General features: G+C 45.2%; 1 protein-coding gene across 2 annotated transcripts in view; it reads right to left on the bottom strand.

Annotated features, from left to right (window-relative positions):
- NOTCH3 (notch receptor 3) overlaps positions 1–14,459 on the bottom strand; it is a 67,066-nt gene that overhangs the window by 39,050 nt on the left and 13,557 nt on the right. For both annotated transcript variants that reach the window (XM_066613334.1, XM_066613335.1), the window contains exon 2: positions 8,693–8,774. In XM_066613334.1, the coding sequence (XP_066469431.1) occupies positions 8,693–8,774 (82 nt within the window). The remainder of the gene's footprint in view (positions 1–8,692; positions 8,775–14,459) is intronic.

Here is a 14,459-nt window from a genome sequence, read left to right as displayed (position 1 = left end):
GGTTAGCAGTCTGCTAACAATTAGACTGAGTGGGAATTTGGGGCACCCTTCTGGTTGCCCAAACAGCCATTTGCTCCATCCTGCTCTCACTCAACTGTTTGAGAGCAACACACACACACACACACACACACACACACACACACACAATACTCTAAGAAAAGTGGGGAGAATTTTCTATGGGCCCCCAAACAAAGGGGGCCCAGTAACATAGTAATGACAGTGGTCACTTAGCACCAACAGAAGAATAATCCAATCTGAAATGCAGTAAGATTGAAACCACCTGGACATGAGAGAAGAAAGGACAGAGAGAAATTCAGGTGAACTTTTCCCTTGTCTCTCTTCAGCTTTCAAATCTCAAGTTCACTCAGGCAGGATCCAGCAGCCTACTGCAAACAGAGGCTCTCTGCGAACTTGGTTCCAAGTGTGACAGGAAGGTGATGTTCCACAAGTAGAGCTGGTGTGGGGATCGCATAGCTCCCTTCCCTAATCCCTGGCCATCTTAGAGTCTGTCAAGGGGCCTCCTGATCCAGACTCGAAGGTCCGCCCTGTAAATGCAATCTCCCCAGACCCCTCTTCCCCCACCCCCACTTGCCACTGTCATGGCAACACAGAAAGCTTGTTTGTTCTTCTGCCCGAGCCTGAACAGCAAGTCCTGGGCACCAGCTGAGACAACAGTCGGGGCCTTCCAGTCCAAAGAGGGATCAGACAGGGAACATTCAAACCAACTGCATAGAACCTACTTACTGTCCTATGAGAAAGACAGTCGGCCAGTCCAAACCCCCATCACACTCAGGGATTTGTCAACTGACCAAAGCTTCTCTGCAGCCCAAATCTAAAGCATGCATAGTCCACCTTGTATAAGGAGTGGCCAACTAAAAGTTAGGCTGCTGACTAGTTCCAGTTGCCATGGAAACCCAAGAATTCAGAGAAAAGGGACTATTGAAAACTAGGAGCTGAGGACAGAGGAAAGAGTGGTCTGAAACACGTGGACTGCTGTGCCTGAAAGCTGAGAAGATTTTGGCAGAGTCTGTGGAGGCTGCTGCCTCCCAGCCTGCAGCAGTCGATGAGAAAGGCAGCCGGCCAGCTATACAGAGGCAGGCAGGAAGTGCAGGAATCTAGTAAAGTACAGCTGAGAAACAGCAGGATTGAAGAGTCAAATGCTGGACTTTTAGATTGTATGCATGTTTAGATCAATTGGTCAATAACAATGACTACTCAATAGCCATAACTCACAAGTCATTTGTCCTTTAATAACCGAATTACTATAAAAGTGTTGGTCACTCAAACTTTGTGTTGCTTAATTCTGAAATAAGGCTAAACCCTGTTTGTAGAAGCATCCAGAGGCATATTGGTTTCTGGCCAAAACTCATGCTACGACATTCAAATATCCACCCAAGCAAGCATTGGGAACAAAATATGTTTGTTTCTTCAACAAACTTTGTTTCCACCCTCAAAAGGGGTCTGATTTTCAAGCCATGTCAGCTCCTCCGCTTAGGGCGCAATCCTGAAGCACCCATGGGTCGGCACAAGTCCCTTGCGCCTGCCCAAGAGGGTCACAAATGTGCCATAAGGTACATTTGTGCCTCCTCAGGAGTAAGCCGCGTCAGTGCACAGAGGTGTGCCAACACACGGAGGCTGAATCCAGCCTCCATGGCGGCTTCCTCTGCAAGGCTCTGCAGCGGGCGGGAGGGAGGTGTTCCTGGGCAGTGGGAGGCCCCAGGGGCAGGCGGGCGGGGAGCAGGAGGCAGGGCTGGGATCCAGCAGTTATGCAGATCCCAACCCCTGTTCCGGGGGGGGGGGGGATCGGAGCAGCTTCAAGTCACTCCGCTCTCCTTTGACTTGTACCACCCCTCAGGAGGTGGCACAAGTCTGAGAAGACCCATAGGGGAAAAGAGAGAAGACCCATAGGGGAAAGTTTCCCCTTGCCTCTGGCTGAGCCATCTTGGGCCCCTCATCCTGCGCTGGATACAGCTCAAGCCTCTTGGCTTGCCTGTTCCAGCACAGGGTAGGATTGCACCCTTAGTTTTGCAGTGGCTCCCTCATGTCCCACACAAACCATGGTAGGCCTAGTCCCCAATTCAAAGCCATTTCAGGCCCACACAGACCCAGGGTGTCCTCAACTCCCAAAGTTAAGTGCACAAGGTATATGGAACAGCAACAGCTTCTCACAGATCACCAACAAAGGAGCCTATTTCTCAGCTTTCTTTCTCAGTCCATGCTTCTGGCAACATAGAGACAAGTATGCATCAAGGTGCACAGGCAGCCAAGAGCTACATGCATGTGTGCCTATGAAATCCTGCACCAGGCTGGCAGAACTCAGAAGCATCCAATGAGCCAAGTGCTTATTAATTTGTTAACAGACTGTAGCAAGCATGCACGCCTTTTTCCAAATGGGCCAAGTTTATAGCACTCAGAAAGGAAGACTTAGTGAGTGCAAGATGTCTTTTGATTGGCAGTTTTCTATGCTAAAGAAGAGATGAAGTGGGGGGAAGTGCTGGGAGGTTCATTTTTCTGCTTTATGGCAGAAGTATGAGCCACAATTTCGATTCCATGAAGCAGCTTTAATTCATTCACTCATAATTAAATACAAGCTATCCCAGGAGGATCTGGTAACGCCTGACCCTTAGAAAGATAGTAAAAAACAGCCACATAAAATCTCAGGCCTAGCAAACCTGAATTTATTTCTCCATGTCTCAGTCCATTTGTCTAAGTGGCAGGAACCTGTAGTTGCTGGACAGAGTCTTGCGTCTTATTGTGGGCCACTGCCACAGGCACAGAGAGAGAACCCTGACCTGCAACAAAGCATCTCTCTTTACTGACAAGTAGGGCCCTGTTAATGTACTGAACACTCCTTCTTGCCCTGGGGCAATATGAGGACAATCTCACCAACTTGGGGTGGCTAGATGCCCCAAGGAAGAAAGGCCTCTCAGCAGTGGGAGCCAAGCCCTGGCACCAAGTCCCTGCCTGCTCACATCCGGGGAGGAGAGCTGGGTTTCTATACCTCTCCCCTGGGGCTCTGAATCACCAACTGTGTCTGCGCACATCGCTCAACACTCTGTGACTCAGCCCTTACCCCAGGGCTGCATGGGTGGCAGTCGCAGATCTGCTGCCCTATGCCAGAATTGAATGACTGAGGCCTTCTCAGGGCCCTACAGGCAGCACATACTCACACACCCTCCCAAGCAGGGAAAACTACCAATTTTCCCACCCCAGTTCTCCAAAGAAAACTTGTATAAGGTCAGCAGCATGGCAGGAGCAGAAGTGGGGCAGAAAGGAACCAAACACAGGAATTCTTCCAGTCTACCCCATTCTTCCACGGGCTGCTGGGTTTATTCCAGAAACTCAACTGAGGTGTTGGGGAGGAGGGCACTGCTGTATTCCCTTATCCTGCTTCCCATTTCAAAGGCAGCTGCAGTCACTTATAGGACTGGCATTAGAAATATAATTCCAACAATGGGAATAACAACACACCTTGCTCCAACACTGCTGTTGCCATAACCCACTGCAAAGCAGATAAGGATTCTGCTACAGATAGAGTGCACAAGAGAGCCCACTACTGTGATTCTAAACATTTCTAGGGGCTGAAGAGCTCCTAGCTAACGTTCATGCTTTCTCAAACTCTCCCTACATGTCCAGGCTCCCAATAAAGGAAGCAAACAAAATAAGGGAAACTCAGAAAGAAGTACCTCTCACATTCTTTGTGTGTGCTTAATGCTCAGGGGGAGAATTTACACATCTGCCTTGTTGTGAGATGCGCAGGCTCTGCCACAAGTGTGAGATTCCTGGTTTTCACCATGGGGGTGAACCTCTGCATGTTACACAAGAAGCACAAGCAAGAGGACAGGCAAGTGACTCATTCCCTGCTTGGGTTTCTGTGCAATGTCTGAAACTGCACTAAGCCTTCAAATATCATGACCCCTAGTTGGGCTGCAACATCAGAAACTAAGGAGTAAACTGCTCTGTACTCTCGCTGCCTGGGACTCTGTCAGCTTGGGGTACCAACAACCCTGACAGAGTGAAGAACAGGGAAGTGCCAACAACGACACAATGTTTCCAACAATAAAGGACCACCACCATACAAGTCACTGGACTGGGATTCCAATGAGACAGTAAAGGACCAAACTAGAAATGACAGTGCTGGCTGGAGACAGGTTGCTTTTCCCATGTCAACCCTGTTCTTATATTAAAAAAAGAGGGCAGAGCAATGGGCTTGTTTTAACATTAAAAAGCATTAAGCATCAAGCATTATAAAAAAAAAAAAAACATTTAACATTAAAAAGAGCACATGATTCAGGAGTGCTGAATCCTCCCCCTCCGCCTTTCAGATTGCTGCTCCAACCATTTTTTCTCCCATTACCATCTCACTTTCAGTTTTGAGCTACCAAAGAGACAAAAATGTTTAGAGCAATGGACTATGGGGAGATTAGGCATGAGAAGATGGGGGATTCAGTGCACCTTCAATGCAACTGAGGAAGGGATGCGAATGATGACCCCTTGTATCTGATTTGGCCCCAGGATTAGCCACACAAGCATGGACTCCCAGGAAATCAAAGCATAACCACAAAGCAACATCCCAAGGTAGATCTGGTCCTGAACAGGTCTCCTCATGCTCCAATACAAAGAAAGATGCTATGGTTTGTTGCAGAAAGGAATACTGGGAATATTAGAACTCGACTTTTAATCACATGAACCCCCTTTAAGTTGACTGCAGAAGTAAAATGAAACATTACACTCCTATGCAATTGTTACCTGGAATCCATTCTGGACATTTTTAGCTCATAAACAACATAAGACAGTCAAGAGGATCAAGAATACCATGAACCTAAATATTCTAGCTTGTGAGACAGACACATTCCAACTAAAGGCCCCAATTAAAAACAACTGCATGAAAGGCATTTCCCCAAAGAATTAGCACTAAATCGTCAAACTGACAGAAAAACTGTACCGATTCCAGAATCTACAGTGCATTAATGTCACATACTACGATCTGACAGTATCATGAAACCACAGGCTGTAGACACAAGGGTTCAGACCCCTATCCTGGGAGAAAGGTGAATTAATGAGATTCTACAGCCCCTGTACCTGCGACTACCTTACTTAGAAGCAAGCCCTACTGAGCTGAGTAGGATTTACTTCTAAAAAAGAAGACATCATCATAGCCTAACAGTGCAACCCCACACATGCTTACTCAGAAGGAATCCCTATTATGTTCCATGAGGCTTACTCTCAGAAAGGCAAGTGTAAGGATTGCAACCTAAGAACCAGGCCTTCTCATGCTTCACGCAAATCTTCAGTAAAAGGTTACTGGAGTACAGCACACTATCCGTCATATATCACAAGGGATACAGAAATCCAGAACTACAAAACCTGGCAAACCTCATTTTGGCAATTAGAATAAATACACAGTTTGCATAGATTAAATTGGCATGTTTGTTCTGGCAACAAGCCCGAGAAGCTTTTTTCCCCCTCCAGAATATTGAATTTTCTCTTTGTGACTGGAACTGGTTAAGCAATAGACACAGAGGGACAAGAAAACAAGTACCAAAGGCTGTCAGAGAAAGTTGTGCTGAGCACAAATCCAAATCCCAACTTTGAAGCACTTAGTAGAAATGGGGGCCCCATTTTCAGAGTTTTTTTCCCGTTTCCCTCCATGAGGATAAGAAACACTAAGGCAGCCGGATGCAAGACAAAGACAAGTTTTCTGTACTTTGAGGTAGTAGAGAGAATTTTAGCAAGTGCAGCTTCTATCACTCCTGCACTTGTCAAAGTACTCTTTTTATGCAGTTACACATAACTGTTAAATCTCAAGAGTTCTGTCCCACTTTGTATATGGTCACCTTAACATATACTCTTTTTAAGAACTAAAGTACATACTACACAATCTTGTGTACAATGATCAAATCCACTAATAGATGCTATGTTCTGTACTTTCCACATTACAAAACGGTGTACATTTTCAGTCTTCTCCCCTCCCACCTCTCAGACCAAGCCATTTCCATGCTAGCCCAGTTTTCCCTCCCCACCACCAATTTCAGAAACATTCTATTTTCCTTCTTGTACTCCCTTTATGGCAGCTACACCTTTCATTTCCCAAACAGGTTTATTCACATCTTTTTTTGAAGCAAGTGTGACAGAGCCCTAATCCAAGCCCCACCTTCTTCTTTAAAACACAAGCCACAAAACGGGGGGGGGGGGGAGGCCAAACCAGAATGAGAGCCACCCATTGTCCATTCTCCCCAACTTGACATAGCAGAACCCACAGAAGCCAAAAGGTGACCGCCCCTTAAGAGGCCTCTGCAGGTGTTTAGGGGAGAGGAGGAAGGGGAGGAGAGCATTTTCCCTTCAGCTCAGGGCACTCCCAGGCCTCTCCACCCAACCTGTCCAACAGGTTTCAAACCATGCTGCCAAGAACTCCCTTCCCTTTTCTTCTTCTCTCCTAAGCCCCCAGCAGAACACATGCAGCGCTCTCCAGAGACCCCACTAATTTCACTGGACCCTGGAGACCTTGGCTAAATGCCCACTGCAGTGTTGGATGGCGGAGCTCTGGCATCAGACTCCAGATCAGGGCATACAGCTGATGGTTGCATTTCCTTGTCCTATCTCATCCCATCCAGAGATCCAGGCCAGGTGTCGGGCCTCCCAGTGATTCACCTGTTCTGGGCGTGGCAGCTGCAGGCAGATCCACCTGTCCTGAATTCCAACACAGGCTGCACCAGGCCAAGCAAGGAACTTGTTGCACTCCCTCTTACACCTGCCACTGGCAGAAGCAACTGAAGGAGGCCAGAGCAGAATCCCTGGTCCAGCCAAGTCCAGGTCTATAGAACCAGAAAGCTTTAGTCCATGTGACCAGGCTAGCAACAGGAAGCCATAGGCACAAATGCAGCCTCCTACTGAAACCACAGCAGGACATCCACTGATCCTAGGTAGTCTCCCCCTTTCAAATGTTACCAAAACAGCATGGGGCCCAACCACAGAAAAGCAGTAACTGCACTGCAAAGGTAAAGACAAATCAGCTCTAAACACTACTGGTTTCACCTACAACAAACCTGGAATCAAGAGTGCTCTTCTATCTTCAGTAAGGTGCCTGTCAAAACACCACTTTGTCAAGGGGACAAGACCTCTTAGTGGCTCTGAAACTGATGGAGACCAGCAGCATTCATACTAACCATTCCCCATTACAACTTCCCAACAAGACACATGTACCACCTCACAAAGGATCTCTCACTGAGTCAGTACCCACAAGAGGTAGATAATCTACAATAGAATCGCCCAATGTTTCCATTTTTGCCTAAGAGCAGCTGCCAAGGAGTTCCTAGTTTGATCAGTGCAGCAGTGCTATGGGGGGGGGGGAATTAATCCATTCTCAATCTAATACTGCCCCAGCTCTTATTAGCTGTACATTTTTTTGCTGTGGGGCTGATAGCAACTTCAAGGGGACATACAATATAGACTGGGAAATAACATGGGGAAAAGGTTTTGTTTTGTTTTTATCCCCAGTGCCACTTCTGATTCAATTTGGAGAATTTGTGGCTGCTTCTGGGTAAAACTGAAAAAATAGGGAGCTCTGATCACAGATCTATACCTCATCTATCCTTGGTCCTTAACACCTGATAAGCCTGTACTGCTGTACTCTTGACTAGGAAGTTGGTTCTTCCCTTTCTTGACCCTATTACAAATGTTTATCCCATTTTGATCCCATTCTTCCTCCAAAGAGTCAAGGGTGCCTATTCCATTCCCTCCCACAACAACCCTGTGAGGCAGTTTAGAGCTGGACCAAGATCTCCTAAAACAATTTACAATTAAAGGATTCACATTTCCCTTTCCCCACTCCAAGTCCAGCACTCTACCCACTACACTAGGCTGCAGTCTGACGCGGCGATCAAATAACTCAGATGCCCTGTAGCAAACAATGTCCTTGTTGAAGAGCTGTCAGAAGAATATTATGGAAGCCCATTTCTACCAGTCAGCAGGAATACCTTTTGGTTCTAACAGGCCTAACCTGGAAGAACTGGAAAGAGGCCTCCAGCCTCTGATACAGAATCTTGTCCAGAATACAACAATATGCATTCCTTTTCCAAAGAGTTGCTAAGATCTCAAAACTGCAGCTTATAAAGTGTCTATGCCCCGTTTTCCCCATGTTACATAGAACCCCACAAACAGAATTTATTTCTCTCGCATTCAAGTCAAAAAAGTTCACTACAGCTTTACCACTCCCAAGCTGCAGCACTAGCCTTTCCTTTGTGAGCAATTACACAGGCCAGCACACATTCTGCTTCCTTAAAAGTTACGCCAATTCCTGGCTATATTTGGTGTGCCGATTCCAAAAATGGCATCCGTTTTGCCCTATCACGTCTAGTTTTGGACACACCACATAGTCTCTTTAGCAAATGGTTCAAGCAGCTTCCTCATGAGGAAGCCTACACCATGGCTTCCTCATGAGGAAGCTGCTTGAACCATTTGCTAAAGAGACTATGTGGTGTGTCCAAAACTAGACGTGATAGGGCAAAACGGATGCCATTTTTGGAATCGGCACCCCAAATTCATATCAAACCATCATAAAGTTTGGGAAAAACTTTTCTGACCCTCAGGTTTGTAGGCCTGTGTTATCCAACCCTCCAATGTCCCAAGCTGGTCCAATGCAGAAAATGTTGCTGAAACCACAAGCCCAAAGTTGCACAGAAAAATCACTTACATGCAGGCTGCAATCCCATTGGAGTAAACAACACAGGTCCCACCATTCTCACAGGGCTTGTCTCCATCCAAGCACTGTATGACTGCAGGGAGAGAGAAGGAGATTGGTTAGGGCCAGCACAGCAGTCAGAACAGCATAACACCACCCCAGCAAAGATGAAGAGATCTATCAACAGCAATTAGTCACGACAGCTCAATGAAACCCTTCATGTAACCAAGCTGCTGGGGTTAGGGCAGGGGTTGGGGGAGAGGTAATAAAGAAATGACTATTTTCATGCCATGAGCTTCCAAAGGCATCTAGCCACTGTTCAAGACCAGCCTGATTCAGATGAACAATACTTATGCTTTACCTTCATGCCCAACTCTTTCCCACAAATAAAGAGATCAGAACGGTATCTTCTGCCTTTCTGTTCACTTCAATTCCCCCCCACTGATTTCTGTTGACCTGTGGTCTGCTTCACAGCAAAGCCCGAGTGTGCTGTATTTAAAATACCACAGCAAAGACTGAGGGCAGACTTTGCCATCACAAGTTTTGTCCACAGGCCCATGACAGATCTTTCTTTAAAAGAAAAGGAATAAAGATCAACTGTGGTATAGTTAATAGTTACTATTGTTAGGCCCTAGAACATATAACCACCCCAAAGTTGGAAAGACAACTGATGTGCCGCAGAGGAATCTGTAAAGCCACATCAGGCAGTAAGTTAAAGAGATGCAGTTTGGGCATAAGGCAACAGGCGCTTACAGATGAAAGAACTGGCCAGTATTCTCACAAGCCACAGAGGCCAAACTGGCTTAGCGCAAGTTCTGGCTTGAGCATAACTCTACATGGCCCAATGTCCACTGTCAGGTTTCACTGCTGAAGGTCAAAAGGTATGAGGAGCCCCAGCAAGAGTGAGGGGGGGAGAGGGAACACTTTGCATAATTCTGGAGTTGTAGAAAGTGGTCTCTTCTCTTAGTCCTTTACCTCAAGTTGCGTGAAAAAGCATCACCAATTACACAGAGGGATCAATGCAGAGACATATGCAACATCAAAGCTAAACCTGCATTCATCAGCAGTTAGCATTACAGATGGGCAACTGGTAGCTGCCACCTGTTTCCACCACAGGTGGACCCTTCTGATCTTATGAAGCTGCCGTGTACCAGATGACCATTGTTCCGTGTACCTCTGAGTTAACTCCACTGACAGGCTACAGGTCTCTAGCACGGAAGACAGATGTCTTTCTCAGCATTACCTGGAGATGCCAGAAATTCCATCAGGGACCTTCCTACATGCAAAGCAGGTATTCTACCACTGAGTTCCTGCCACTCCCTAAGTCTCCAGTGCACCACTTCTTTCCTGTCAGATTTGCATACATGGACACACACATGTGCATGAAGATAGCCTGAGGCCTCACTGTGCTCTATCGAGGCTCCCAGAGCCTTCCCACCTAAGTTACCCAGGAGCATAACATCACTATCAAGCGGAAGAAATTCAGTTCCAAATAGGTTTCTAAAGACAAGCTAACTCATGCTGAAAAAGTTGGCCATGGTTGATCTATAAAATTGATCTCTACCAACCCTTACTAGACCAGTTAAGTCTACTATTTCAGTGCCTAAACACACACAAACCCTGGTTCAAAACCTTGTCGTAATACTATATAGACAGGGACCTCATGTCGTAGGTCCACAGGAGACCAGTGGCAGTTCATGGGACCACTGGCTATGTCAATGAAGGCAAAAAGCATCTGGGGATTATAGCAGTCAAGCAGGATCCCTGAATACTCTTCCCAAACTCTCTCCCTACTAGAGCTCCCAATACACAACAGTCAGAGGATATGAAGATCCACCCCAATGACTCCCCCCACAAAGGCTAGCTAAAGGCAGCTTCAGATTCCACAGTCCTGCACAGGGGGGGGGCTAATATTTAAGAAGAACATATGCAAAGGCAGAGTGTTACCAGATTCCCCCCCCCCCCGTCTCACAATGGAAGAACAGGACTGGCACAAAGAAGAGGGAAGACTCCTGCCTGTAGCCCATCACATCCCTGAAATGTGTGGGTATGAGTGGGTGGGAGGAACCCATTAGTAAATCACCCTAGCTAAGCTGAGGGGCCTAGATTAGGGAAAAGAGCCACGGCACCCATCTCTGCCTGCCATATGAGTGAGGTGCTTGAGCACCCTCTGAAACAGTAAAAACAAGAGACAGCCTTTCCCAAAGAAACTTTGCCTGGTTCAAGAGGCACGACTAGCGCTCCAGTCCTAGATAAGGAGGGAAATGCAGCTGGGGAAGAGGATGCAGGCTGAAATCTCTCCCCGCTCAGAGCAGAGAGAAGATGGAAGGAGCTGGGGCCCAGGCGTTTCACTCACTCTCAGCCATTTTCTAGAGACCCACTTGTAACAGAGTGCGTGCCCAGCACACAGATCAGTCCCAAACAATGCCTCCCCCCCCCCCCGCTGCCCCTTACTCTGTCGGCACTTGAAGCCAGCAACAGTACTGCAGCAAAATGTGCTCCCAGTAACCCCTTGCACACACACTGTATTAGACACCCTACACTCAGAATGAACCTGCAGTGCTGTCGCGTACACTATCCACACCACTTTGACAACATAACCAACAAATGCTGCAGAAAAATGACTTCTAGTATCTGCGAGTGCACACATGCACCTTTCTGCAATTGCTACAAATCTCTCATCACGTACAATATGAAGCAGCATTGGTTGGTATTTCCAGCCCACTTGCATGCGCAGCATGCATACTCATGGACCTCACAAAGCCAGAGATCCTACGCAGCCCTATATTGTATGCTCAGTTCCAAAACACACAAGCACCACACCTTGCAACTGAACATCAGCCTGCTTACAAAAGCAAAAGGCTACATAAGGGCATGTGCACACACAATTTCACTAGAGCGCAATACAACCAGCTAGTAAGCTGCTGAATACAGTCCTAACACACATACAGCATAATCCCACAATTTCCTCCTTTCCAACGCAAAGAATCAAGTCTGATTCAGTGGAATGTGCTCTCACAATGCATCCCTTTGCACTCACAAAAACCTGAAACTCACAGCTCTGCACACACTCAACAATCTCTTCAGCCAACATTCCATCACATATAAGCTTTTCAGCATTCTTGCAGGAGCACTCAAACACAGACGGCACCACTTCTATAGCACAGCACTCAATGTCGGCTCTGAACCTTATATCCAAAGACCAGAACTGAACCTAGATAGAGGCCAGGATTTTATGAGATACAGAGTTCCCATCTTCCAGAGAAGTATAACACCTGCTCTACCCTTGCAGAAATAAAAATAGGTGAGAGAAACATAAGGATTTTATAAATAGCGATATAGGTACTTTTATCCCATTCTACGATTTGGGTAGAATAAGCTACCCATTTAAAATGTCCTCAAAAACAAATTTGAGGCTCCTTGGGCCAGCACTCTGAGCAAGTACCACTCAAGGTAAGAATTTGGTCTGCAAAATTCAGTATTTAGTGCCTTGCATTATTTCCTTGCTCCTCTGCACAAATAATAGAACAGTTATCCAAAACTCAGCAAAATATATAACTTTATGCAAATATGGATTACTGTATGTAAATATGCAAGCAGGATTCTGCTTTCCTGGCACAGGATTTGGCCTTGGCACAGAATCCTAGTGTTTTTCTTTAAAACACACACACACACACACACACACACACACACACACACACACACACACACACACACACACTCCTTTCAGTGCATCTAACCCAAAGGTATCAGACCCTGTAATTAAGGACTGATTACTAGATCAGCTACAACTAGATGATTTTTGAACAAGTGCAATATTTTCTCAGAGAATTTTATCAGACATCGGCCCATACCCTAACCAACTTTCCAGCACTGGCATAGCTGTGCCAATGGGATGTGTGCTGATTCCTGCAGTTCGGTGGTACTCATGGAGACTTCCTCAAAGTAAGGGAATGTTTGTTCCCTGACCTCAGAGTTGCATTGCCATTATGTCAGTGCTGGAAAGTGGGTTAGGACTGTGCCCATCATTACCCTCCCCCCTTTTGGAGAAGGAGGAGCAACAGTGGATGAACAGACATGTCTCCAGGGTCTCCTGAGAGACAGTCTGTTTTCCCCCAAAACTGTAGGTCTGAAGAGGATCTGAAGATCTTTATCAGGAGAGATAAGATCTTTCCACAGTGCAGGTACCAGAGATTTTGAAAGCCCGACCTGGGGGGGGGGGCTTTCTTCTCGGAAACCTAATAGTCAGGGACAGTATTGGGGGAAGTGCACTGTCTGCAATCAAGCTGCTGGCTCCATGCTAAGATACCATATGGAAGAAAAAGCATGAAGCATAAAGTTTAAGATGAAAATTTAAGATAAGTATGTGTTAATATTGTCCCCAGTTTTGATTGACTGATTTGGCTAAAAGCACTGGACACACTGAAGGTGTTAATGAGAAACTTTTTAAGGATGTTGAAAGTGCTCTTTATCATTGTAGTGGAATAAATCGGTCATGGATTATAATTATAAATATAATTTGGTGTGTGGACTAAAATCCAGAATTACTTGTGGACATTATTAGACTTGAAAGAGTTTTGTCTCCTTGAGACTGTTTCTTTCATTTTGTTTTTTACATTGTTATCTGTAAGAAAAATTCAAAGAATGCCTGACTGAAAAAAACATGTGATAGAAGTAAGGAGAATAATACGCTGTGGGCATCTTGTGGGTTAGAGAGAAATTGCAAGATGGAGCCCATTCCAGATATTTGGACTCAAATGATCCTCAAAAATTTGGAAAAATTGCTCACAATGAGAAGACAGCAGTTGAGTTGGTACTTGCAGATTCAAGCCAGTTTAAAGACTCTCTCTCAACAGATAGATGTGTGCAAGGAGCAATTGGAAGATGTGAAGAAAACAGAAGATAAACAGAAGGAGAAAGTGGAAAAGATGATGGTGAGGGATGAAATCATCATCAGAAGAGTGGATACAGAAATTAGAAGAGTGGAAAATCAACAGGATTTAGAGGGGACACTGATGGAGATTGAAATAGAGAAGATGGACAGAGTAACACGGGTGCACAAAATACAAAATTTGTTGGAACAAGAAGAAGAAAACATATCCCAGTTAATTGGAAGAATGAACATACTTTATACAAGAAAGTGTGGGCTTATTGGATTCTGTTATGGAGATAAATTATTAAAGTTATTACAGGAGAAAAAATGGAAAGAAAGATAAAGAAACCTGAGGGTTAAAGAAAATTGGAGGATTTTATTTAGTTAATAACTGGTTTAAATTTACTTAAAAAACAAATATATACGAAATTGATATATATGAATTAGAATGAATTAGAAAAAATAGCTGGAAATGTTAGCGTGTGGATGAATTGTTTTATAGGTGGTTATTATGTTAAAAGAAACAAAAATGTAATCAGATTGGAGAATTAGATTGGAGAATGGTAAAGAACATATTATAAGAGATTGTTGGTTTTATTACAATTTGGAAATTAGATTATTATTATTTGATATTAATGAGTAATTGAACTAGTTGAGATGACAAAAAGTGATTATTTAGAAAAGATATTATAGGGAATTAGGAAAAATCTATTATATTTGATATATAAATGAGTAGAAGAGTTAGAAGTAGGTGGAAGAATTGTGAGGAAACTGAGTGCTTTCCACATGCGCTGCCTCCGACGCATTATCGGCATCACCTGGCAGGACAAAGTTCCAAACAACACAGTCCTGGAACGTGCTGGAATCCCTAGCATGTATTCACTGCTGAAACAGAGACGCCTGCGT

This window comes from Tiliqua scincoides, chromosome 2, assembly GCF_035046505.1.
Source record: "Tiliqua scincoides isolate rTilSci1 chromosome 2, rTilSci1.hap2, whole genome shotgun sequence".
In the NCBI taxonomy this organism is placed as follows: domain Eukaryota; kingdom Metazoa; phylum Chordata; class Lepidosauria; order Squamata; family Scincidae; genus Tiliqua; species Tiliqua scincoides.
Note: the sequence above shows the minus strand (reverse complement) of the source record. Positions and strands in the feature narration are given on the sequence as shown.